Genomic DNA, 27,233 nt, shown 5'->3' with positions numbered 1-27,233 from the left:
AACTTCCCGTTTTTATTACTTACGTGGATTGTTTAAAGGAGCATAGCCAAATGGTTTATGCAAATATTTCTTTGCATTGCCAAATCTCAGAACTCCTAGATCTATAGAATTATTGCAGGATGTTCTGTTGTTTCAGCCGTGGAATTGGGGCACCCAGTACAAAACATACTTCTGTTGTCCAGGCAATTAAAAATATGACTTCCACTCTGTTATATAACTCTGTTCTTATTGTCTCCCCCCCCCCCCGGTTTCTATACAACTGACTAAATTGTTGCACTTCCTTTCTTTAATAGTGGCACTTTAGAGAAGGTAAAAGTCTCTACTCCCTTCCCAGTGCTTGCACATATTTAAGAAAAGCAAAACAGCAAAAGTATGCCCCCAGTTTATATTCTCCAGTGGCCTTGCAGGATAAAATGTCTGTGAAAGGATCTTTGGGTTGGGTTGTTTTGAGTGTTGAGGTTTTTTTTTAAACTCCTTTGCAGTAGAAGTACAACTCTGAGAATTTGGAAGAGAGGTTTTTCTTGTTGACAGCTGACCAATGAAACCTCCAATCTACTTACATGTTTTCAGTATTCCAGAACATAAATTACAGAAAATAATCCTTTGAATAAAGTTAAATTTCTGTTAAAAACATGGTGTTAACACAGAATTGTTTATGTTATTGTTACCTAAATATTGCTTCAGAAGTTGGGATTCTATTTTAAATGTCACATTCTTCTTTTTGCATAGAAAAGTGTTATGAAGACAACATGGGGTGTACTGGATCCACCTGTAGGGAATACCAGGTTAAATGTGATTAGGTTAATATCCAGCCTTCTGCAGACAAATACGAACAATGTCAACCAGGAACTTATAGAGCTCAACAGCATAGGAGTTATACTGGTAAGAAAATAAATATTTCTAGATTTATTTATTTGCTTGCTTGCTTGCTTGCATGCTTATGTGCTTATTTGCTGGACTTATATGGCTGCCTACCGCATATAATGATGGTAGGAGGTTCACAACAATCGGTTAAAACAAAGATAAAAACAGAAGTACCCTCCCCCCCAGGCGCCACACCAAACAGCTTCCCAGCTCAACCCCAATCCTAGCCCAGGGCTTGGGGGAAGAGCCAGGTCTTCATGACCCTCTGGAAGGCTGAAAGGGTAGAGATTCCTCGGATCTCAGGATCTCATACTCCAAAGGGCTGGGGCAGCCACCGAAAAGGTGTGCCTCCAAGGTCCTGTCAGGTGTCAGCATTTAAGGGAAGGGGACCTGGAGTTAATCCACCCTAACTAACTTGGTAGGACAGGCAGACACCCTCAGGAAGAAGCAGTCCTGCAAATCACCTGGCCCTGTGCCATTCAGGGCTTTAAAGGTGATAACCAGCACCTTGAATTGCACCCAGAAACCAGCTGAGATCCAGTGCAGCTTACACAGCATAGTGTTATCCAGGTGAACCACGGGGCACCCAAAACAGCATGCTGCTACATTCTGGGCCAGTTGCAGCTTCCAGATGGTTTTCAAGGGCAGCCCCATGTAGAGTGTGTTGCAGTACAGGTAGTACTCTCTTAACAATGCTAAATGCGATTGGAAACTCTGTCATTAAGCAACTTGGTTGTAAGCCAAAAAACCAGATGACCACGCTTCTTAGCAATGACAGTTCCAGCAGTCCCAGTTGCCACTGCTAAGCAAGGACCTTGTGGGTCATTAAGTGAGAACCTCACACAACTGCAACTTGCAACTTCCTGCCAGCTTCCCTATTGACTTTGCTTGTCGGAAGCCAGCAGGGAAGGTCACAGATCACGATCACATGACCGTGGGGATGCTGTGACATCTGTAAATATGAGAACCAGTTGTAACTACCACTCGTTCAACCCCATCATAAGTTTGAATGGTCACTGAATGAGTGGTTGTTAAATGAGGACCACCTGTAATCCAGACAAAAGGTGACTAAGGCATGAGTTACTGTGCACAAGGCCTCCTGGACCAAAAATGGGCACAATTGGCTCACAAGAGGGATTTGTGCAAAGGCCCCCCTGGCCTCGGCTGCTGCCTGCTCTTCTAGCAGGAGCCACAAGTCCAGAGGACCTCCAAATTGCACATGAATTATCCTGTCCAGAGTCAGAGATATCAACACTGGTTTCATATTAATTCGAATGAAAAGAATTGGCAGCTTAATTGATATATACAGTCTGTCTTTGGAAACAGTATTGGGAATATCTTGCATTTTCATTAGCAGATGCTTATAGGGTGGACTTCTACAGAACCAGCTGGATCTGGTTTTCATACAGGTATCATATTCCACTGAGGATATAGAAATCCCCACTCATAAATTGCAGTGCTTTCTCTCTGTAGGCTCCTCAGAGATGCTACTTGCATAAATGAGTACTGGACATATATTAGATCACATAGCATTATTATTATTATTATTATTATTATTATTATTATTATTTCCCCCCTGTTATATATTTTGTCCAACTCAAGGCAGCAAACAAGAACTAAAATATTACTGGTTGTTGCTTTTTGTGAGTTGTTAGCCTCACTCAGAGGTTCATCCAGAACACTTGACTCAAAAGTACTCCAGCCCTCACCCCCGCCCCCCCCCGCCCCCGTTGCTCTGAGGACATTGACTGCTGCAGCAGCTGATGTATGTAGTGCAGACATTCATAATGTGCCAATGTCATTAAATCAACATTGGTGGAGGGCTTAACTGAATGTATGCTTGTACATATATGTAATTAGTGTTTGTCACCTGGACATGAGAAATGCTGAAAAGATTCCATAATCCTTATGTGAAAGAGACTCTGATCTAGTGGATGTTTCCACTGACAAAAAGGGTGGGATTTTTGTCGCTGCTGCTTGTAAACCTGAGTTCAGCTTCCTACATTATTCTAAAACAGGGTTTCTCAACCAGAACCCCGTGGAACCCTGGGGTTCTGCAAGAGGCCACTAAGGGTTCCCTGGGAGATCACAATTTATTTAAAAAATTATTTCAAATTTGGGCAACTTCACTTTAAAGAGGTATGTTTCATTCTTTATTTTCAGTTTAAGAACACCGTAATGCATATACAGGCCTACACATGAAACAAATATAATAACTTTTTAACTTCTGGCCTATATTTGAGCCTGAATGTTCAGGGCTTCCCTGAGGCCTGAAAAATATTTCAAGGGTTCCTCCAGGGTCAAAAGGTTGAGAAAGGCTGTTCTAAACAGTACACCGGGGTTTTATTTTAATGATGAAGAAAATCTTTTAAAATCACTGTCAGTGGAAGAAATCCAAACGTGTTTAGTAAGTGATATGGATATTTCTGATTCCTGTTTCTTTTTATCCTGCAGGACATGTTTTTTAAGTACACATGGAACAATTTTTTGCATACTCAAGTAGAAATCTGTATTGCATTAATTCTTGCAAGCCCTTTTGAAAACACAGAAAATGGTACAGTCTCAGATCAAGATCCCATTAGAGGCAACCTTTTGCTGAAACATGTAAGCTATGTTCTTGTTTTGTTCTTAAACTTCGTCGCATTTAGGTATAGTGGTAGTAAGTTCTCTAATTGAATAATTGTTTTGACTGTCTTTGAGAACTTACTACAACTATAGTAAATGTAAATGAAATGGCAGGGATGAAAGAGAGGGAGAGAGGGAGGGAGAGAACATACATACTTGTGTTGGAAGAATAGTGTTTTTTGCACTGTACAGCTTGGTGGCTGGCCAGTCAGTGATGTGGTAGATAGTTCTGTTTATTATTTGATCAAGTTTTTTAAGTTTCTTCTGCAAAACTAAATAAACTTTTTCTTTATAGCTTTTCCTTAAGTGCCATTTAATAGAACGAATACTTGAAGCATGGGATATGAATGAGAAGAAACAGTGAGTAGTCAGAAACTGTTCTATTTATGTACCTTTAAGATACAGTGTAACACAGAGATTGACTTAAATACTAACTATAATTAGCAATTTTATATAAAATCCAAGTGCCATGTACTTCTTTTTCCTGTGACTGAGCCTCTCTGGGTTATGAGATCCCTCCGTGAGAAAAGATAACATCATTATTTCTTCTTATTTGCCCTCCTGTTACCTGGGCTTTTGTTCTTTGTAGAGACTCACTTTTGTGCATCTCTGTGTGTTGGCCATCTTTCCCTTGTTTAATTGTAGTCCATTTATAGAGGAAATGTATATTGAAACTAAACCAGAAAGAATATATGTTTTAATGCAGAATGCTGTTTAAATACTTAGTTGTTTAAGAATGCATCAGATCTTTATGCGGAGGACTAACCAATCATAACATATCATAATTCCAGGGTTTGCACAATGTATTTAAATTTCTTACTGAATTCACCCATTTTCTGGATTTGCACAGTAGACTGAATTATAAATTAAGCAACATAATGCTGCAGGCTACAAAAAAAGTAACCAAAGTTAAAGCTAATGAAACTTGGCATGCTGTATCAGTGCAGCTGCTTGGTCTTTAACTGACCTATTATTCTGTTGTCAGCCTTTGTTTTTGTTCCATTTTCTACAAGTCTATAAAATGAAAATCCCATAACTAACTAATTTTTCTGATTGAATAATTAACGTAGTTTAACTCTTGCAGAGCTGAAGGAGGAAGACGGTATGGCTATATGGGTCACTTAACAAGAATAGCAAATTGTATTGTGCACAGTACTGATAAAGGGCCAAACTGTACACTGGTACAGCAGCTTATTAAAGGTAATCCATTGTATGTTTGCGTATTGATTCTTGTGTAAATGGAATTCACATTTCCATGGGCTCCTTGCTAAACCTTTACCATCAGTTTTTCTAAATCTGCCAGCTTATTTTTTTTTCCTATGTCGTTTCTTAGAAGTTCATAAGATCTGAAGTATTCTACTTCTAAACCTGATAACTTAGCAAAAATCAGATTTGACAAATGTGATTTTTGGTCTCATTGGCTCCAGATTAATAATGCAAACACATGTATCAGTTTATATTTGTAAGAAGTGTTGTAATGGAGTTCAGATGGAGATATTTACAATTCCTTCTCAGGAGTTTTTAACACACAAAAGCCAAAGATGGAAGGGTTTTTCTATGTGTCCCCCGCCTGACTTGATGTTTGAACGCTTGTAGAGGTTATAGTTTACTGTAAAAGATGAATAATTAATTCAAGTCATAGGGTATTTGTTTGTTTGTTTGTTTGTTTTGATACCTTCAAGTCAGTGTTGACTCCTAGTGACTGCCTGGACTAGTCCCTGTGGTTTTCTTGGCATGATTTTGGAAGTGGTTTGCCATTGCCTCCTTCCTACGGCTGAGATAGCATGCCTGGCCCAAGGTCACCCAGGTGGCTTTGTGCCTACAGCGGGACTAAAACTCACAGTCTCCTGGTTTCTAGACTGGTACCTTAGCCACTACACCAAACTGGCTCGCAGTGAACCTCTCACAAGAGACAGAAAGTTCAAGTGCACATGAGAAAACACAAAAGTGTGTTGGGAAGGAGGAAATGCATACATCCAGAACTGTTCTAGTAAACCATGATTTGTTGTAAGATTGACCATTTCACCATTATTTATGATGAAAAAAGTTCAGAAGCTAATTGTCCATGGCACTGCCAATTATGCCATTTGTAAAAAAAATAGGTTAATTTAATAACAGCACATTATGCTGAGAAAAAACCCTTTTATTTCAGCCTTTCAAGGAAGTCAGGGCAGTGTACAAGGTAGTGGTACTCCAGTTTCCCAGGTCCCAATTGTATTTTCATTGTAATCTGAGAATATTTTACAAGCCTAGTGTCTCCTCATGAACTTTATGTCAACTAAGCAACTTTGTAAAGATTTGAAATTAGGTCTTCCTGGTCCTAACATCTTATGTTCCAGTTCTGGAATTGCCCACAGTGATAGAAGGCAACTAATAGAAGCCCATTGTTTTGCTGTATTTGCCAGTTACATCTCTATGGCAAACTGCCCTAAGATCTAGTCACATAATCAAATAACAGTATGATGAAATAAGCAAAAGAAGTTACTACCTAATTTTTGCAACTGTTTGGTTGGTTGATTGGTTTTCTACATATTAATGAAGGTGATGTCTAGCTGAACAAATGAGTTGATCACTTGTTGAAGATAACTTAATGATCCATTAAATTATACCTCTACCAAGGTACCAATTGCAAGAATGACATTTTGGGAACAGTGAGTGAAAATTTAAGTTTAGGAACAGAAATAGCCCCAACAGAGTTTCTCTCCTGAAGCTATAGTTTGAAATTTAAAATCTTGCATGCCATTGTATGCAAACAGCAGGTACAATGTAGCAATTTCCTATTTACCCTGGGAAATAAATGTATATATTTTTAATGATATGTATTAGTAAAATTTCAAAATTACATGTAAAATAAATATAAAATAATACACTGTACCTTGAATGAAGACAGTCTGCAGTCTTTATATTGCATTTCTTTCCTTTTGGACTTTTAGAGCTTCCAGATGAAGTCAGAGAGCAATGGGAGTCTTTCTGCACAAACTCTTTAGGCGAAACCAACAAGAGAAACACTGTGGACTTAGTAGGTTTTATAAGATGGCATTTGTGAAGTTACTGCTATTAACTGCAATTTTTGTATTATAAAATGAAAACAATATGTAATAGCAATCATAGCAATGGTTATCTCTGTTGTTTTATGCCAGATTTAAAATATCACAGGTACATTTTGCTCCAGAAAAGTACTGATTCCCATTTCCCTCTTTATTGGACAGTATTTAAATTTTCACGTATGTTAATTTTCCTGCACTCTATTCATTCAGGTTTTCATTGGTGCTGAAGCCTTGTATGTTTTTATAAATTTGTTTCTTTGATTCTGAGTTACCAATCAATTCTTGTTTTTGTATTACAAAAAGCAGAGTTTTGTAACCTAACTTTTTTCTCTTGGGTTCATAACTTCTTTTTACTCTTTAAGTCTGTTTATCCAGAGTGCCAGTTGTAATCCTACTCTCTTATTTAATTTGTTTACCATTCCACTCTGAGTTATGTGAGGTTCATTTTGTCTGTTAATATGTTTGTTTTGGTAGTTTGTTCAATGTACATTAAATGAAACTTAGAAACTGCCTTGCAGGTGTATCAATTTTGTTGTAAAAGCAAGAGTGATACAAATACTTTTTAAGGCCAGAATTTAACCATATTAACTTCTTTCCTTCATTTAAAGATCCAAGTTATTTGTTCTCTTGTCAAATGTTAATTATGTTGCTATTTTCATGTGTTTCTCCACCAGCTTCTTGCTGGTTTGGATCTAGAGATGGCTTGAGCAAGCAGAGAAGTATTTCTACTTGCACAAGACATTGCTGACAACTTTATTTCTGTATAGTTGTGCACAAAAATATGGAACCATAGCCAAAAGTAACTGAAATATATTGATTAGTACTATAATTCTGATTCTATTTGGAAATTTGAGTTTTGCTTAATCATTAGTTTGTTGATCTTGAATCTTGTATTCTTTATGAAATTCAGTTATTGGGCAGATTATATATAATGCTGTAAAAATAGAAGAACAATTAATACTCTGTTACTTAATTCTGCATGCTACCTTTGCCTGATGTAGCAAGCAGGGAACTCTCAGAATATGTATGAATGTAAGGGAAATGTGTGTGTCTGGTAATGATGATTAACTTTAAATTACCCTTTTTTAAAGCTGTGGACTTTTGAGCAAGTAACTAAAACGTAGAATATTTTCTACAAAAAATAGAGAAAATATTTCTAAAAATTAAAGTATATTATTAGCAATAATTTCATAAAAATGATAGATTTTAACCTTTTCAATTCTGTCTTTCAGAGAGGTTTTTAATCAGTTGAATCCAAATTAGCTAGGACTTTTCAGTGATGAAGATACATTTCAATTAACTCTTCTATGTAGTGGAGTAGCTTGATTTTTTTCAGCCTTATTACTGTACAGACTCTGTAGCTGATATTTTGTCAGAACTTTTTTAATATGAATTCCTTACCTTTCTGCTAGGTTACTACTTGTCATATTCATTCATCCAGCGATGATGAAATTGATTTTAAAGAAACTGGTTTTTCACAAGATTCTTCACTGCAAGAAGTGAGTTAAACTCTAGGCTATTCTACTTGCATATATTATCTTGCTAAAAGCTCCTGATAAGGTACTCATGTTAAGATTTTGCAGTTGTTTAAGAAGTTACCATATTTAAGAAGAGAACCCAATTTCATAGAATCAGAGTTGGAAGTGACCTTAGAGACCATCTAGTCCAGACCCTGCTCAGTGCAGGATTCATGAGATGACTTGTCCAGTCTCTGATACCACAAGCAAAGGAAACGGACTACATTATGTGGCAGCATCTTCCACTGTCTACAGCCAGGCTGATCCTCTGTTTCTTGTAGTCAAGTTAGACATTTGAAAACATGTTCTAAAAATATAGCTTGGAGAATGGCATGAACACAACTTCAAGAATACATGTATTTTGATCTGTATGACATTTTGGTTTTCTTGTTGATTTCTGTCAGTTAAGATCTCTGTGGAGTCCTTGGTGCTCTCTGAGCTTGGTTGTTTGCTTGCAGACATTTCATTATCCAACTCGGTAACATCATCAGTGCTAGTGACACTGTATATAAACAGGGAGCAACCCCCACACTCACTAGCACTGATGATGTTACCAAGTCGGGTAACGAAACGTCTGCAAGCAAACAACCAAGCTCAGAAAGCACCAACAATTCCACAGTTCAACCCTGAGCTACAGATACTCTCTTCTATTGAAATTAAGATCTCTCTTAGGGTTGATAGAGAGGATATCAGTGCTGCATTCCAGGCTCTCTTCCAATGGGGTAGCAGAGTATCCATAGTCTGTCTTCTCATGGAGTGGAAAGCAGTTTAAATACTCACATAATCATATAAAGCCCTGATCTACAAAAATGTTGATTACAGTAGATTTTCTAGTAGTCCTTTAGGGCTACTTGTTCTAGCTTAGCTTGCCCATCACCAGCTGGATAATTTGTTCTTGTTTATATATTTCTATTTCAGTTTTATATTAAAAACTACTGAAAGTGGCTAGAAGAATAATTAAAACTCTGCATCTGTGTGTGTGTGTGTGTGTGTGTGAGAGAGAGAGAGAGAGAGAGAGAGAGAGAGAGAGAGAGAGAGATCCATTCAAGCAGTTGAAACCATCAAGATTGTCTAAATTAAACCAGCAAAACCTATAGAAAAAAGACAGGTTTTTGCTTTATGCATGAAAACAGATAGAGATGGTGTTGGATATGCTTTAGGCAGTAATGAATTTTATATCCCCTCTGATTTCAGTGATACAGTCACTTACCTCTGGCTGTGCCCTTAACTAGGAATTTGGCAAACTTATTTAGCTGTTGGGAGAATGCAAGAGGTTTACTTTAGGTGTAATTCTATAACAAGCTCTTCTCTCCCCACACTTCTCCATCCAAACCCATCATATGAGATATAATTGCCAAATCCGAGTCTGTTACTCTAACTGAAGATTTATACAGCATCATTTTTCCTTAGATGGCTGTGAAATGACAACAGTGCTCCTTTTTTTAATGGCCTGTATTATTCAGTCTTAAAGACGGTAGAAGTTTTGCCTAACTCCCTAAGCTTATTTTTTTTAATTGTGTTGTTAGTTACAAACACCAAATTGTGAAGTTACCTGTTTACCAAATATTCTAGTGGGATTAGTTTCATAAGCTGTTTTTTTTTTTAAAGTAACAATAACAATTTTTGTTACTAGGTATCTTCCATCTTAAAGAAAACAAAACATAAAACTCCCCTATATCTATTAGTGAAATTGGTGGTGGTACCATCACCTAAGATTTGTCTTTACAGTACTCAGTTATGAAACAATCACCCAAAAAAACCAAATTACACACATCTGATAATTCTTAATGACAAAACAGCCTTTTTCATATATGGTATATATATTTATGTATATATGTATGTATGTGCACACACACACACACACACACATATAGCATGTATTTGCAGTTTAGCGAAAGTATTAGTTCTGGAGCAAAATGGGCAAGTAGTATTTAGACTATTATTAGAATCATTATATCACTGTCATTGGTCCTGGGATTGCCAGGCCTTTTCTGATTATCAGATGCAACAAATGACGTCCAATTTTATTGACCAGTTTGGCTTCAACGATGAGAAGTTTGCTGATCAAGATGACATCGGCAAGTAAGTATAGTTCTATTTTAAAACTTACTTTTGTTTTCCATTTCTTGCATCACAGTGGTTATTCATTGTCTCTTCAGTAATAATACACTGTTTACCTAGCTTTGTTCAGTAGATATTTATGCTTTTTGTACACTCCAAGTGAAATATCTTTATTAATTTGTAATTAATTTACAAAGCAAATGCTTTTTGTGACCCTTACTAAAAAAAAAATAGAAATTAAGGTTCATTTTATGAAGTTCTTTCTCTTAAGTTTCATGATAAGTTCACAGTAAGTTCTAGAACTTGGAATATACCATGACCTAGCTTGAAAAACTTCTTTGGGAGTGTTGGCATATGGACATATTCTGTATGATCCATATCTCTGTATTTGGGACCAGTTTTGACGTTATTTTAGCGAGTGCAAGTTGTAAAAATAGTTTTTCCCTGTGTGATGCATTCCATTGGATTGAGATAAACTTTTATCAGCTACCATCTCCCCCATCTGTACTCAAGGATGATGGAAGAAGTTAGCCTCCAAACCACTCATCACTCAACACAATTAGCTCTGAGTTATTTTATGTAAAATAACTGTAGGGAATTATATTGGAGAACACTGACTATTGGTGCAACCAATCCTTTATATGTAGGGGTGAGTAAAATCTAAATAATAAATTATTTCCCAAGTTAATAGGATAATGTGTGGGTTAACATATATTCCATTTAAATCTGTTCCTTTGAATGGTGGTTCTGCATAAATAGAATGGTGATTCAGTTTGATTTTTGTGTATTTCTATCAAATAATGACAAAATACTCCAGATGCTAAATAAATAGTCTCCTGAAGAAAGAAAAGGCACTAGTTTCATTCTGGAACAAGCAGATTCAGATATTCTAATTCTTCTGTAATACTAGCTTATAGTATTTTCTGACCTGTATAGTATATTAGGTTATGACTTTTTAAATTTTGTTAGGCATGTTTGTCTATTTTTTATTTAGCTTATCTGTTGTGAGATAACTATATAGGCAGGTTATCACTCTTTGTTTGTATATTTCAATAATAAAAATGGTAAATTGGCTGCTAAAACTTGTCTACAACTAAAATGTTTAAAAACAGGGCAATTCAAGCTGCATATAAGCAATTGCTCATACACAAAGGTAAAGTATAATTAACAGGATGTTTATGAAAGCTCAGATGTTTTCACAAAAGCAGAAAATGCCCAGACATTAATTTCCAAATGCATATGATGACAGATTTCAAATTCTGTTCCGTGAGATGAGCAAGAAACAGCTTCATGTGGTTTTCTACATATGCATTTGAAATTTGGTAATTTGTGTTATGAATCATTCTATGTTTTGATTTTAATTTGGTTTTGTGAAACATATCAATGTTATTGCACACATTCCAAAAATCAGTATCAAAAACAGTATCCCAGATCCAGAGATGTTATTAATGCAGGTACTATTGCATATCTTTATCAGAACTTTGCTTGGCAAATTAAAATTCTCATTTTGAACACAATTAGCTCTGAGCATGACCATTCGTGGAATGGTAGACCTAAAATTGTTTTTCTGCTTACATCCAGAAGTAGTTTGGTGGCAACATAGATTATTTCATTTCCCTTCCCATAGAATTATCCAAGAGTGTCCATACTATCACATTATTGAAGTGAATACTACTGCTAGAAGTGATGCCTGTCATTGAGACAAGTGAGTTTAATCCTTGTCCTACTTGAGCTTGTTTAAAGAGCTTTTAGCTTATTACATTAGCAATCAAGCCACGTGTTTATCCTTGGAGGTATAATGTAGAGTAGTGTCACATATTACAGATATTTACAGGCACATAGTTGAATTATTTGCAAGCTCTACTGGCCTGTGTTGATCATTTGCACAAACTACAGTGACTTGAAACCAGTTGTGTCTTTGCAGTGATGCATAATTTTTAAAACTGGCTGCTTCATACTACCCTCAGAGGTACAAGCATTTTGAAGGTGTGCATTCTTTTTTTTTATAACATGTCAGATGTCCTTGAGACATTCTTCTTGATAGAGGAAGAAGCAGTGTTAGGAGTGAGGTCTGTCAGTCTGAAAAAAGGTGTAAGATTGATTTCCTCAAGTAATTTATATTGTCTGTGTCAAAAGGCTTAACATTTTGTACTAGAAAAGAGTATTTCAGTTTCATGTTTTTTAGATATATAAAGTCATTAAATGTACTTCAAGATATCCTATGAAATGACCTTTTTTGTTTTACTGTTTAAATTTGTACTTCGTTCGCAGTGTTTCTTTTGATCGTGTATCAGACATCAATTTTACCCTCAATACAAATGAAAGTGTAAGTATTCTTCCTAATTTTCATTTGTGTATGTGTTGAAAGTGAGTGCATATCTCTGAATGAGAGCTAGATTCAACTCAATGGGTCTGCATAATTCTGTTTGCATTGGTGAGTATTCTGCTTCCCTTTGGTAAATATAGCAAGTGCCCTTCATTCAGTATACATGCTGAACTATCACTGATCCTAGTAATCCTTGCTGCTGTGCTGTTTTGAAGTTGTTCAAAAGGCCTCATGCCCAGCAAACTATAGAGTTATTTGATCCCTCCCACTAGTTTCAAGACTAGGAGATGGGCTTCTGTTGCTAGTGTGCTTCCAGGGTCCTCAGAGCATCTTGGAAGCAAAATGTAACTCTAGGAATGATCCCCATTCTGGTATTCATCTTCAAACCTAGAACTGAGGAAGAGGACCAGGTTTTCCTGATCTCTTACTGTATTTTTTAGGTACAGTATTGGGTTATGGACAAGACAGTATAGGATCATTTGGGTCAAAATTAATTGTACTTAGTGATTCACTGTGAGTATGTTATGCCTGAAAGTGGGAAAAAAGTGTTTAGAACATGGAGCAAAACAGACCTGTTTGGAATTTTCCATTGAATTATTTTGAGTGGATTGTGTTCCCACAGAATTTTTCACTGCTCCATCTCAGGGAACAGTGAGAACTCAAATCTAGCTCATTACTCCCTCGTTTTTTTGTCCTAGGACCACAAATAAGTGAGGTGATAGTCCATGCTTACGGTACCTACTTCATCCAACCTACAGAAAAATTGGCCATTAGATGATTTTTTTAAAATTATGTTTTAATACCCATACAAAACTTAAAGCAAAAGCTGAGCAGTTTTTGCACCCTACTGAACACACAGAAGCAACCGAAATGGATTCCCTTCAGGACTGTCCATGAACAAAAGCAAAAATATACTACTCTGGTTATTGACTTGAGTCTTCTTCCCAATGGATATGCATGATGTATACTTATCCATTTGGTGTTCTGCCTGCAAAGCCCAGAAAACAAAACAACCTAGGTTTTTGTTTTTGGCAGTCTAAGAATTCAGCAGCATAGTTACACTTCCTGTACTTCATGTAGATGCACAGTGCACACATTTCAGTTGAAATCAACCAGAACAACTCCATCTGCTTCTGTGGCCTGCTTTGAGAGGGTCTCATGTTCTTCATATAATATCCATCCATATCCATTCATATCTTTAGACAGATACATGCCTAAAGGTACACAGTACAAATCAGTATATGTGATCACACATAATGACACTCATAGTAGTCTAATGACACAGGTTAGGGGGATGATATATCTGTTTGGTAGGCTGTCCAGAATTGCCTCTAATACAGCATCAAGTGGCATCAGGCCACTGATCTAGATGTTGGTGGCTAGGGCCCCACCATGTTATAGTCACGAATGTTTGTTTGGACAGTTCGTTTTGGCTTTGATTGGTAACTTCCAGTGGCCGGAATGGTAAAGGAAGAAGCTAGCACGTGGTTATCTTTTATTAGCAGTAGATTGGAATACTCTTGCACAAGGTACGCATATATTCAGTTCATGCTATGCATTGTGTACTAGGAAACTCACAATCTAACTGATTATATCTCACACATACTCCCCCCCCCAGTAATTATGTAGGTCATGGGGAAGGGGAGGAGAAAGAACATGCCAATTTGTAATTTAAGGGGATGAAAATCGGAGACAAATCATTTTCTTTCTGTTTTTCTCCTCTGTTAAGAAGTCCATACTCTTCCTGTGTTCACAGTATTGCTAACTATGGAAAATATTTGCCATAGCCTGGAGGATTTTTTAAGAATCATCTGCAGGATGTATAAGACTCAAAAAATCATTGAAGAAAAAGACCCAATATAGCCCAAACTGGTAAAATTCCAGTACACGGAGAGTGTTTGTGTGAATTTGAAATGCTTAAAATAGCCATTTTAAGCTTGGAAAGTTTCACACACCACTATGTAGAACTTTTAATTCTGTGGCTTAATATTTTAACCATCATTTTCTGAAGTTTCCATTCTGTTCCATTTTCTCAGGTGCATCTAGCATTCAGATGTAACTAATGTTCACCCCCAAGTATAATGGAATATGGACAATCAGCTTTCAGAATAGAGAGAATCAGCTGGCAGCCTACACTTTGATTTTTTCTTTGCTTGGCCTTGCCAATAATCTTCTAATAAAACCAACTGTTGTAGATTTATTTATTTCTGGACTGCTGTCCTCATTGAAAGTTTAAATAGCAGTCTTCGTGTCTTAGTTAAAAGCAGCATTAAAAAGGAGCTGGGAAGAGATGTTTCTTCCTTTCAGATAGTGAAGTAATAGCAGAGGCCTCTGCTGGATTCCCAGAAGGTGGTGGCATCAGTTGAAATGAATGTATCGTGCTACTCTCATATGCTGCTGATAGCCAACTTCGCACCAGTTTGTTAGACCCATGCTGAATTATCAGAAAGTAGTCAGAAAGAATGGGTTATACTGCATTTAATCCAACTGGTGCCCCTTTTGGGGGAGGGGGAGGGGGAGGGATGTTGCTCCATTAGAAGCTTCTGGTGTGGCATCTTGTTTCCTGAAGGAATGAATAGCAGGTGAGGGAAAAAATGGGGTGATTCTCCAACAGTGCATTTTAACATCCAGCCTCTGAAGTTGCCAGTTGTGTGTCAGTACAAACAGTGCAATACATTTCACGTTTGAAACATGGCAAACAGCTGTTGCACACGTCTGTATGAATATCTGGCAGTGTGGAACACCCTCTGGCTTAAGATGCTGCTGAGGGGAGTGGTGACGGGGGGAGTGTTCATACCTGGGGAAATTGAACCACTCTTTACAACTTGGCCAGAATGAACTTAGCATTTTTGGTGGGTCGGGCAGTCACACTTGTGCTCTGGCACAGAAGCCCAGGGAACACATGACTGCTTACTTCTGGGCATGTTAGTACTTCAGTAATGCGGCTAATTGCACTTTGTCAAACATCAAAAATAGGTTGGAGGAAAAATGGCTTTCTCCTAATATATGCCAAGTCTGTGTCACCTGTAAAGTGACAATGGGCTTGCTTCGTTACACATTCAGAGAGACTTACGTAGGATATATTGTGGAGACAACCCATTATTTGAACTTTGCCTTAAGCCTTAGAGAGAGAGGAGGCTTTTGCTCATATGCACACACGGATACATTCACACAGTGCATGATAAATTAAAAAATCAGTGTTTGTTAATAGTGCTCTTAGTCTTTTTCATATGTTCCCCAATATGTTCAGGGCAACATTGCTTTGTTTGAAGCATGCTGCAAGGAGCGAATACAACAATTCGATGATGGTGGCTCTGATGAAGAAGATATCTGGGAAGAGAAACATATTGCTTTTACTCCAGAATCTCAGAGAAGATCCAGGTAATCTCAAAATAGCAGGAAATTATATTTTGGCTGCTTAGACAGCTATTATTACTACTAATACTATTAATTCATAACTACTCTTGGCCCGTTACTGAGTCTACTCTGGCAAAAATGGAGGTGACGAAAGCAAATTTTGACCCCCAGCATTGCATCCTTTCTATATTGTCCGGTGAACCTTTTCCGAGTGGTGAGAGGTCTTCTGAAATCCGGTATAACAGAAGAAAACAGAACCCTGGATAGCTTATTTTGGCATGGGAGTTAAACACTCTAAAAACAAAATTAATATCATATCAGTGGCTTAGAATCCACAGCTTTGCCATTCCATCTGCAAAGATACTCAGGACGGTATGTGATCAGATTTTTGGGGGTCACTTTTAAAACGACGTAGTGTGAAGAAAAGTTTAGTCAACCACCTACTTCCTTGAGCTTTGCCACTCACAGTTTATTACAACTAATAAAAAAGGAGGTGCTCAGCAGGGTCAAGGAGTAAATTCCTCCTTATGAGAAGAAATGGTTCCTCCTTCAGAGGGAGGCCATAATGAAACCACTCTTAAGAAAATATCATTGGATCCAGAAAATCTAAATCATCAGCTTGTGGCCAACATCCTATTCCTGAGTGGGCACTTGAGTGAGTAGTAATAGATCAGATCCAAGCACTCTGTGAAAAATGGTTGCAATACGAGATGGGCAGCGAAGAAATATGACAGACAGACAGAGAAGGCTTTTTAAGTCCAATCAGGGTTTAAGTCTGGTTTTGGAGCTAAAGTTGCCTTGGTTGCCATCTGGGTTCAGTGATGGGCATTGAAGAAATATGATAGATAAACAAATAAATAAGGCTTTTAAAGTCTATTCATCAGGGTTTAAGTCTGGTTTTGGCACTAAAATTGCCTTGGTTGCCATCTGGGTTCAGTTTATCCAAAAAATGATGAGGGGTGTCTCTCTGTTGATTGTCCTGGATCTCTGGCAGTTTTCAGTATCAATCATAATATTCTTTGGGAGAGGTTGCCCAAATTACATGTGGTGGAACTGTTTTGCAATGGTTCTGCTTTTGCCTGAATGGTTGGTTCAAGGTGATGGTGCTGGAGGAATTCTGTTCAACTTGATAGCGTTTACGCTGTCGGTTCCTGCAAGGTTCCATTTTAAACCCCAGCCAGTCATCTACCCCTCTCTGTAGTATCTGTGTGAAATCACACTGATCTGTTGGAGAATTAGTGTAAAGTGTCATCAGTGTGCTGATGACACAAAGCTCTATCTCTCCTTTTCATCAGATTCAGGTAAAGCACTGGAAGCAGTTAGTGTACAGCTGTAATAATGGCTTGGGTGAGGGCCAAAAAATAAACACTTAATCCAGATAAGCCATTCACTGACAGCATTAATGGTTTATCTGTCCAGGTGAGTAGTGATCTGTCTGCTCTGGAAACGGTTATATTCCTTCTGAAGGATCAGATGCATAGACTTGAGAGTGCTTCTAGATCTATCTGTATCATTAAGATGTAAGTGTCCTTTGGCATCAAGCACTTTTTAACAGCTTATGTTGGTGCACCAGCTGTGTCCCCACTTCATTAGGGAGAACTTTCCTACAACAATCCATACACTGGTAACTTCTCATTTAGATTACTATAGTCTATTATATATGAGGCTACCCTTAGAAATGAGCTAGAAACATTAGTTCAAAACAGGGTTTCTCAACCAGGGTTCGTGGTCACTAGGGGTTCCCTGGGAGATCACGATTTATTTAACAAATTATTTCAAATTCGGGCAACTTCACATTAAAGAGGTAAGTTTCATTCTTTATTCTTAGGTTAAGAACACTGTTAATGCATATATACAGGCCTACACATGAAACGAATATAATAATTTTGTAACTTCTGGGCTCTATTTGAGCCTGAACGTGCAGGGGTTCCTTGAGGCCTGAAAAATATTTCGAGGGTTCCTCCAGGATCAAAAGATTGAAAAGGCTGGTTCAAAATACTGCAGCACGAACACTTACTAGAATTGCTGGTTATAAACATATAATGCCAGATTTGTGCAATTTACATTATCTCTCAGTTTGTATTTGCTTTCAGTTAAGGATGCTGGTATTAGCCTGTAAAGCTCTTTGTGACTTGGACTTACTATATCTGAGGGCCACCTCTTCACCTATTTTCCCATCCATACTTAAGATCATCTTCAGAGGCCTTGTTCCAGGAGCTCTTCCATGCTGAGTTGTGTGAGTGGCACCCAGGAATGGGCCTTTTCAGTGGTAGCTACCCAGCTCTAGAATGCCCTTCTCGGCAAGTTATGCCTAATGTTGACTTTTTAAAGAAAGTGACTTTTGAAAGGCATTAACGAATGGTGCTCTTCCGACACCAAGCAAAAATGTTTTTATCATGTCACATCTTGCAATATATTAAGATGATAATTTCAAATTTACATGCTGCATTGACACTTTTAACTACTTGTATAACTACTTTTATTGTTTCTTTTATTGTCTGTTTGAATAGTGGTTGTATAAGGTATTTTCAGAGCAGGAAATGTAGAGTTGACATAGTGCGTATTTCAGCCACTGTGCTATTGTTCCCTTGATTATGTGTGTGCAAAAATAAGTGACCCAGATCTGTAAAATTATGGATCTAAGTGGGCATATTCAGTTTCTTCTGTTGTTTGATCTCATTCTGTCCTTCCTTTTTTCAGTATCTTATAGTTGTTGCTGTTCTTGGTTTCCTTTCTGGTATGTTAGACCTGATTTGCACAATATCCAGTTCTTTTCTTAATGGCCAGCTCTAAATCTTTATGGAATACCAACTCCATTTCTTTATTTCAATCCCCTCCCATCATTTCTTATTCCACAACTATATTTCTTACTGAGTAAACAGACCAGTTATGACTTGGAGATCATCTTAAACCCAAATTCATAATTACATGTTGATTAGGTAATCACTCCTAGCAGCATTGAAAATCTATTTATAAATATTGTTTTTTTAACTGCTTCAAATGTTATGAGAGTGGAAATAGGTTTAATTCAGATAATTGAGCTAAAGTTAATTGAAAAAGTTTTCACTCCTTTGGATTTCTTAAATTTTTGCTATTTTTGCCATTGAAAGTTATCAGAGCTTCACTAGTCAATTTAGGTATGCTGCAGTTGCCAAGCTTTGCCGAACTAGGATATTGGTGCTTTCATTTTAAAATTATTTCGCCCATCTCTTTGCTCCCTTCACACTGATTGGCAAGCAGTCAGTACACAGCAATAGCTACCACCCCCCAGCCTCTATGGAGTAGAAGGTCAACACTTCTATAGCGCAGAGATTGTTATTTATCAGGATCTTAAAATTGCTTGGAAGCTTAACCCACTGTTTTGGACATTAAACCCTACCCTGAGCCAGGGCAGAAAAATAGTCCAAACTTTTGGTACTCAGTATCTTCAAATACCATATTAATAAAAAAAAAACAAGAAATAGAAGTATGGCAGACAAGTAGGAAACACTGCTTGCTCCTCATATGCCAGCTAAAAATAGCCTAACTAGACAGCTGCTGAAGTGCTTTCAAATCATACTGGCCACTGAATGCCTTCTTGCCTACCTTGCAATTTCTTTAGAGTGGGATCAGTCAGTTTAGAATCATGCGGGTTCAAATAAATATTTTAAATTAATACCTGAAAAGCACTAGGAAACGCACTAATCAGAAATCAAGTTACTAAGTTCTATATAAAAACCACAGTTATCAAAGGCAATGTATTACCTTATTGTGTGTGCAGATAGCTGCCCAGCAACCCTCTTTCAGGTGACTCAATCCCTTCTGGGTAAGGAGTGTTGGAGTTTGTGCAGAGCGCTGGAAAGTGTTTGGCCCGAGAGATAAGAAAGAAGACACCAGGCGTTTCAACAAAAATAATTGTATTCAGACAAAGAATAGAACATAAACAGTTTCATCCAGATCTCTGGATGGGCTCAAAATCCTTAAATACAAAAAAGCATATTTAAAGTACATGCACACACGCAAGTGTGCTGAGCAGAAAGAGAGGCTGCAAAAACACAGGAGAAGCAAGCAAGCAAAGAAGCAAGGAGCTGGCAGAGCTGGCTTATTTAAATGCAAATTAAGCAAGGAAGTGGAGGATGGTGTCAGTTTCCCATATAAAGTCATTTGGACACTTAAACCTTGTTAACCAGGAGGCCTGACCTTTTGACTCTGCCAAACACTTAAGAAAATGATTTGTTACCATGGATACCTGGAGTCTTTGTGACTTGCTCCCAAGCAGAACAAACAAATACCAACAAGGAGCGGTCAGGGGAACCCTTGCAAGGCTGCTGTAAGGTTTATGCCAAACGTCTGCTGGATAAAGTCACTAGGATTCACTTGTAACTGACCTCCAACTATGCTGGTCCTATGGAGATGACGGGTTGAGTTCAACCAATGACTTCTGAGGAAGTAGACAGGGCCCTCAGGACTGTTGTCTTTGTATTAGACCTGTGTACTTCCTAGCTGGTCAGAGCCTCCCGGAAAGTGATATGCAGCAGAGTCCAAATGGTGGGAAATACCTCCTTGCAGGACGAGGCATTTCTACCTGCCTTAAAGGGAACAGTGGTCCACTCCCTACTCAAGAGGCCATCCCTGGACCCAGCAATACTGGACAATTTTTTTCAGTCTCAGTCTTCCTTTTTCGAGAGAACTGTTGAGAAGGTGGTAGGCCTGCAGCTCTGAAGATCTCTGGTGGAAGACAATTACCTGGACCTGTTGCAGTCTGGTTTCAGGCCAGGATATAGTACTAAGATGGCATTGATTGGATGTCTTCTGATGGACCCAGAATGGGGATAACTTATCCATCCTGGCCCTCTTTGCCTACCTTGCAACTTCTTTATAGTGGGATCAGACAGTTTTGAATCATGCTGGTTAAAATAAAGTGGCTTTCAATACCATCAATCATAGTATCCTTCTGGACCAGGTGAGAGAGTTGGGAGTGAGGGGCGCAGTTCTTCAGAGGTTCTCCTTCTTCCAAGGTCATTTCCAATCAGTGTTGGGGGGGAGGGGCCCAGCCCTAAGTCTCTGTTTTGTGGGGCGCTGTAGGGCTCAACTCTCTCTCTGCACCTATTTAATATCTACATATGTAGGGAGTCATGGAAATGACCTTGGAGAAGGCACCCAGAAGCCATTAGGACAGTAACAGGTGCAGGAGCGTGAGTTAAGCCCAGAGGGGCAGGAAAGTATTAGAAAGAGACTCAAACTGGCTCCCCCCGACTCCCTGTCATATAAAAGGGCGGGAAGAGAAAATATGGGCAGCCTTGCGAGATTCTGTTCTTCTGGCCTATCTCAATGAAGTATGGTTCTAATCATGCTGTGGAGTCAGTTTCCTGGTCTGTCTATCTTGTAGGGCTGACAACATGAAACCACTAGGTGAGGTCACCTATCGGCATAGGGTAACTATCATCATCATTACGATCCTTACTGCTTATGCTGATAATGTTATACATCTCTGCTCTGTGCCATCCAAGTGATGCTGTCACAGGGCATTCTCAGTTGCCTGCAGGCTATGTGGGTCTAGATGGGGAAAATCCAGCTTTGGCTGAACCCTAACAAGACTGAGTGGCTGTGGATTTTAGGGTTCCCCCTATCTAGCGATTTCCCATCATTAAACCTGGATGGGGTCACACTTCCCCAATCACAGTTGGTGCACAGTCTGGGGTTCTCCTACTTACGGCTTATTCTTAATTCTCCAAAGCTTTTAATTAATCTTTAGGGAAAAATGGTTAAGGTAATAAAATCTTATGGGAGGGGAATAATAATCTCTTTATATATCTCTTTCATTAAAAAGTTCAGGCAGTACAGATAGTGAAGAGAGTACAGATTCTGAAGAAGAGGATGGAGCAAAGCAAGACCTGTTTGAATCAAGCACCAACACAGAAGACAAGATGGAAGTAGATTTGAATGAAAGTAAGTAGCTTTTATTCCACAGCTTCTCAAGCATTCACATACCAGATACAGGAATCAGACTGCTCTTACCGGCATCTTTTCATTTGTGAAAGAACGTGTGGAAGACTTTGGCCTTGTTAATTTTTTTCATTATTTGTACTTTAAAAAATACTTATTAGCGTTATAATCAATGTAATGATCTATCTGTACCTTGGTTCATCTGATTAGTAGTAAACCTGCAGTAAAATAAAAGGAAGTATTTTATATTGCTTCTGTTTAGAGATGCAAACAATAGTGTGGCTGCTGCCTCAGTTGCATAACAGGTGGACCAAATTCTCAACATTTAACATAACACAAAGCAAGGACAGTGTATGCATGTACAGAGGGACTAGGAACATGTGCACCACTCCCACCCTCTCTTGGTATCTTTGGCTTGTAGCAGGTAGCTGAGTGTAGTGAAAGATTTCTATTACCTGTGGATATTCTCCATTACAGATGGACATGCATAAAATGTAAAGAGGTTTTTGGAGGTGTTCGAGTCCTAAAATGATACAGAATTATTCTTTTAATATCAAATATGATAATGGTAGAATGAGCAGTTGTAACTGGTTCTAGTTTTTTTCAGTATTCATAAAAGTAGAACAATTTGAAAGTTCTTCCTTTGACTTTTTTAAAACTTAAACAAGCTGCCTTGCTACAAACTTTTTACTAGAAATTGATATTTTTGTAATGTTATAATTTTTCCAGCACCTAATTGGTCAGCTAACTTTGATGTTCCTATGGAAACCACACATGGCACTAATCTGGATTCTGTTGGATCTGATGTGTGGAGCACAGAGGAACCAATGCCAGCAAAAGAAACTGGTTGGGCTTCCTTTTCAGATTTCACTGTAAGGTAGGAAAGTGTTGTATTCCTGCAAAACCTATAAATGGAATTAAAGAAAAACAAGAAGGAAATCATGCATGTTTTGTTTTCATATATTTTATATTTGAAATGATAGCATTAGCTTGTGAGTTTGCTTTGGCACCTTTTAAAAGCTCAGCTGCAGTAATAGATCCATGTGTTCAGGTGAAAAAAAATATCTGTGATGATTGTGCAATTTGAGAAAAAAAAATGGTTGGCATCATATGAGCATCAAGTCACTTTTTTGTCACTCACCCCCAAACCACATTGCAGACATTCAGCAGTAAAGCACTGAATTATAGTGACACAATTTTTCAAATTTTTCCCACAAAAGGAACTAGCTTACTGAAAAACCCTCAGTCTCTAAAAATAAAAATCTAATCTTCCTGACCCATTTACTTGGTTGAGAACTTCATTTTTGTTTTTAAATAAAACTGTATTATTTTCAAGATATAGTTAAGATACAAACAAAAGAGAATATAGAACAGATAGAAAACAGAACTAAAGAAAAAAGAACAAATTAAAAAAGTGTCAGTAGAAGGAAAACAGAAAAGGAAAGTGACTTCCAACTTTCTCCGATACAGATATAGATAAATTTACAAGTCTAATCTCTTACAATTAATTAACCTATCTTAACATTATTTCTGTTTAAGCAGATTATTTAATCTCTAAAACCCAAAATCAAAACATCATTTTTTTCTATTACAAGCAAGTAATCCAAAAGTGGTTGCCAAGTTGATATAAATGCAGAAACAGAATGATCTCTTGTTAAAGGGGTTAATTTAGCCATTGGAGCCAAGTCCATTAGTTTAACAATCCAATCTTCAGCCATAGGTATTTGTGGATCTTTCCATCATTGTGCTTATAACAATCTTGCAGCTGTGATCATATATAGCAGGCAACACTCCATGTTGTTTCTTTAACTCCTTTTCCATCAATCCCAAAAGGCAAAATTCTGGTTTTCTTTGTATATTTAAGAATCTTTTGAATAATAATGCATATTTGATCCCAGAACTTTTTAGCCTTCTCACAAGTCCACCAAAGATGGTAAAGGGTTCCTTCACCATGTAAACATTTCCAACAGATGTTAGTTATACCACTATACATTTTTGGCAACTTACCAGGAGTTAAGTACCAACAATACATCATCTTACAGAAATTTTCCTTCAAATTATAAGTCAACGTGAATTTCAAACCTTTCATCCACACGTTCTCCCATTGTTCCAACATAATGTTATATCCAAAGTTCTTAGCCCGTTTAATCTTGCAATCCTTGGCCTGGTCATCCTCCATATTCATCTGTAACAAAATCTTACACATCTTAGTAATAATGTGATCAGCATTTATACAGAGGTCCATTTCAAACTGAGTTGTTTTATTAACGAATTTATAGTTCTTTTTGTCTAATTTAAAACATTCTACCAATTGTATATAGGTGAACCAATGACACGTAAACCCATCCAACTCTTAACATTTCCCTTGGTTTAATTTTTGGTTCACCATCCTCGAGAACTGCATTTTTGTATAGAAAATCTTAGATAGTGGGACAAAACAAATAGCACTAACATTTTCTTCCCTGGCACTTCAAGAAATGCTTCTAACTTCATTTTCTTCTTATCTTCTTCTCCCAGCCATTATCCTCCTTTTTCTCTGCATCTCCTTCTGTTGAATACTTTTTTTTCCCTTTTCTGGATTAAAAAATAATCTACAGCTGAACAGTTGTCTGTTTTTCCTTCATGTCCTAAATCCAAAGGTGAGGGTTCAAAGAAAGGATAGCTTAGCTTTCAGAATTGATGTAAACTTCTATAAGGTCTCAAATGCTCATTGATATTTATTTTACCTTTATTTGCTTCTCAATTACCCGTAAGTGCAAGTATACTCTAAAATCCTATTCCAAATAGTTAGCACTATTGATACAGGTAGTCCTTGATTTACGACCATTTGTTCAGCGACCATTCAAAGTTACAGCGGCACTGAATGAAGGGACTCATGACTGGTCCCCGAAGTTATGGCCATTGCAGCACCCCCACAGTCACGTGATCAAAATTTGGGCACTTGGCAGTCTACCCACACAACTGCAGGGGTGCTTCAGCTCTCCTCACCCACCTATCTCCCCCCCCCTCATATATGCCCTTTTGGCCCCCTGCACTTTGTGGCCCCTGCTGCCTTAGCTGACCGTCGCCATCTTCTTGCTCCTGCTGCTGACCAAGCATGCCCAGCCTGGCCCTTCACAGGACAGCTGCTGGCCATGTGAGGCTTTCTTCCCAAGGTTCCATGCAGTGGTTTCCTCATGAGACCTGAGGAAGATGGCCTCAGATGTATGCCGCCCAGAGTCACCTTGTGTGAGATGGGCAGCCATATAAATGTGAGAAATAAAATAAAACAAAAAGCCAAGGCTCAGGGCTGGGAGGGACCAAGCCCGGAATGGCTTGGATTGGGATGGGTCCTTGCTGAATGACCACTGGAATTCACTTAACAAAGCAATGGGGAGTTCCAGGATTGCCATCGCTAAGTGATGCAGTCACATGATGTCACGCTTTACAGCAGCATCGCTTCACAACCAAAATTCCAGTCCCAATTGTAGTCATAAGTCGAGGACTACCTGTATCTTTTCATACAAAAATGACCAACTGAATTTTATCCTGTTCACTCCTTCCTGAAAATAATTGAAAATGTGATTCATCATTTTTTTTACTTTGTTTTTAAAGTTCAAAAGATTCTTTAAGAAGTAATTCACCTGTGGAGATGGAAACCAACACAGAACCAGTGGATCCTCTGCATGCAAATGTAGTTGCCCTTGTGACCCAACCAGAAAGTAAGAGTTCAGAAGTGCCACAGAACACATTGCAGAAATAGAAAGACTTGTTTCATTACTTGAAATGATGGGATTTTAAAGATTAGCTATTCTAAATAATCTCCTATATTGAACAATTGCAAAAATGGTAAAGGATGCATAATACAAGAATTGTATAAATCCCAGTATCATTAAGGATGAATTACACATGATTTTTGCTCAGAATTACTTTGATTATTAATGTGTGATATTAGGGTCAGCATGTTCCACTGATAAAGAAACCCCATCTTACAGGACCTTGGAGTCGATCCCTCTCTGGGGCTGCCTCCGCCATACAGAACAACCTTCACTCCAAAGTCTGCATGGCCTGGACCCTGTTGTGTGTCACGAAGCCCTGGTCCATTCAGCAGGGCCTGGGGCAGAGACAATTTGTGACCCGTGTTTGGTTATTGACTTGACTGTGATTGACCAATGTTTGTAGGTTGTACAACTGTTTCGTTTCCCTGATGTGGGTTCTGAAGACTTTCGTTATTATTATTGTTCTTTGTTGTTGTTTAAAACTGAATTTAGTGTATACTTACTTGTCATCCAGAGTTGCTGCTGTGATTGAGGCAGCTTAAAATCGGTTAAATAAATAAATGTTTATGCTACTTCTGCTGACAATTCTATACTGCTCTGCACAGAATAGAAGAGTGATACAGAAATTAAAATATAAAAAGTTATCATCCATTTTCATTGTTCAAATTCTTCTTTCCAGCTGTAGGAAGTGTTGCAATGGAAGCTGGTTCTGATGGAGAAGATGATACAGAAAATGCTGATAAAGTGACTGAAACAGTAATGAATGGCAGCATGAAGGAGACTCTTAGCCTTACTGTAGATGCTAAAACTGAAACTGCTGTCTTCAAAAGGTGAGACATTAAACTTTGCTACCCTGTAACATTAGGGAGTTTTTATTCATCATATTATTAAAATGGTGACCTAGTGTTGCATTCTAGAACCACTTAAAACATGACCATTTGGCACAAGCTTTCTGTGAAATAAGTTGGGAATTAAATATGGCTTTATTGTGGGTGCTAAAGTACAATCCAATGAGCTACTCTTATTTTCATCTTTGGTCAGGTTTTTATTTTTAATTTTAACTTGATAGTTACTACTTTTTCTGATGTACTAGCTTCTGAAGTCCTTTCTGTGCTTTCTCCTTACCTCTTTTTATTTTTTAAAATAATTTTCTAATCTAATTATGAGTGAATTATTGAAAATAATTGACATGGTTAGAAGGATAACAGTTGGTATGTGATGTCCAGATTATAGTTTAATAAATAATCCATTAAATTCAATTGCACATGTGAATAATGTCTTTCCCTGTATTTTAAATACTTGGCCCTTTATAGTTGCAGTGTCCCTATTTGCATTCTGTTTAAATGAATATTAGAGGATCTACTCCAAACGTCTTGGAAAGTGTTGTTCTTAAAAATTTATCTTTTACAAATGAGTTTGTGATGATGAAGAAGCTATTCCAACCATTTGTGATTTGTCTGCTGTACAGTACAGTTCTGTGCTCTACAGGTAGTCTCACTTACTGATGGTAAATGGGATCAGGAACTCCATTGTTAAGTGACACAATCGTAACACGTGACATCACGTGACCATGCCAACTTACGACTGCAGTTCCAGCAGTCCCAGTTGCCATTGTTAGGCGAATTCCATACGGCCACAGTGTCCCATGATCATGTGATCACCATTGACTTTGCTTGTCGGAAACCGGAAGTGAAGGTTGCAAATGCCAATCACATGACTGCAGGACGCTGCAACGTCATAAATTATGAGCCGG

General features: G+C 37.9%; 1 protein-coding gene across 7 annotated transcripts in view; it reads left to right on the top strand.

Annotated features, from left to right (window-relative positions):
* The window catches only part of PPP6R3 (protein phosphatase 6 regulatory subunit 3), a 95,538-nt gene that overhangs the window by 51,408 nt on the left and 16,897 nt on the right, over positions 1-27,233 (top strand). For 5 of the 7 annotated variants that reach the window (XM_063289257.1, XM_063289253.1, XM_063289254.1 and 2 more), the window contains 13 exons: positions 730-882; positions 3,319-3,468; positions 3,785-3,849; positions 4,574-4,689; positions 6,423-6,508; positions 7,949-8,035; positions 10,038-10,135; positions 12,386-12,440; positions 15,691-15,821; positions 21,607-21,725; positions 22,452-22,599; positions 25,317-25,423; positions 26,160-26,310. In XM_063289257.1, coding sequence (XP_063145327.1) covers positions 730-882; positions 3,319-3,468; positions 3,785-3,849; positions 4,574-4,689; positions 6,423-6,508; positions 7,949-8,035; positions 10,038-10,135; positions 12,386-12,440; positions 15,691-15,821; positions 21,607-21,725; positions 22,452-22,599; positions 25,317-25,423; positions 26,160-26,310 — 1,466 coding nt within the window. The remainder of the gene's footprint in view (positions 1-729; positions 883-3,318; positions 3,469-3,784; positions 3,850-4,573; positions 4,690-6,422; positions 6,509-7,948; positions 8,036-10,037; positions 10,136-12,385; positions 12,441-15,690; positions 15,822-21,606; positions 21,726-22,451; positions 22,600-25,316; positions 25,424-26,159; positions 26,311-27,233) is intronic. The other 2 variants (XM_063289258.1, XM_063289256.1) reach the window with 2 other exon arrangements.

The sequence above is a fragment of the Candoia aspera genome, chromosome 1 (assembly GCF_035149785.1).
Source record: "Candoia aspera isolate rCanAsp1 chromosome 1, rCanAsp1.hap2, whole genome shotgun sequence".
NCBI classification, from domain to species: Eukaryota; Metazoa; Chordata; class Lepidosauria; order Squamata; family Boidae; genus Candoia; species Candoia aspera.
The sequence above is the reverse complement of the archived record's forward strand: the minus strand, read 5'-3'. Positions and strand labels throughout refer to the sequence as shown.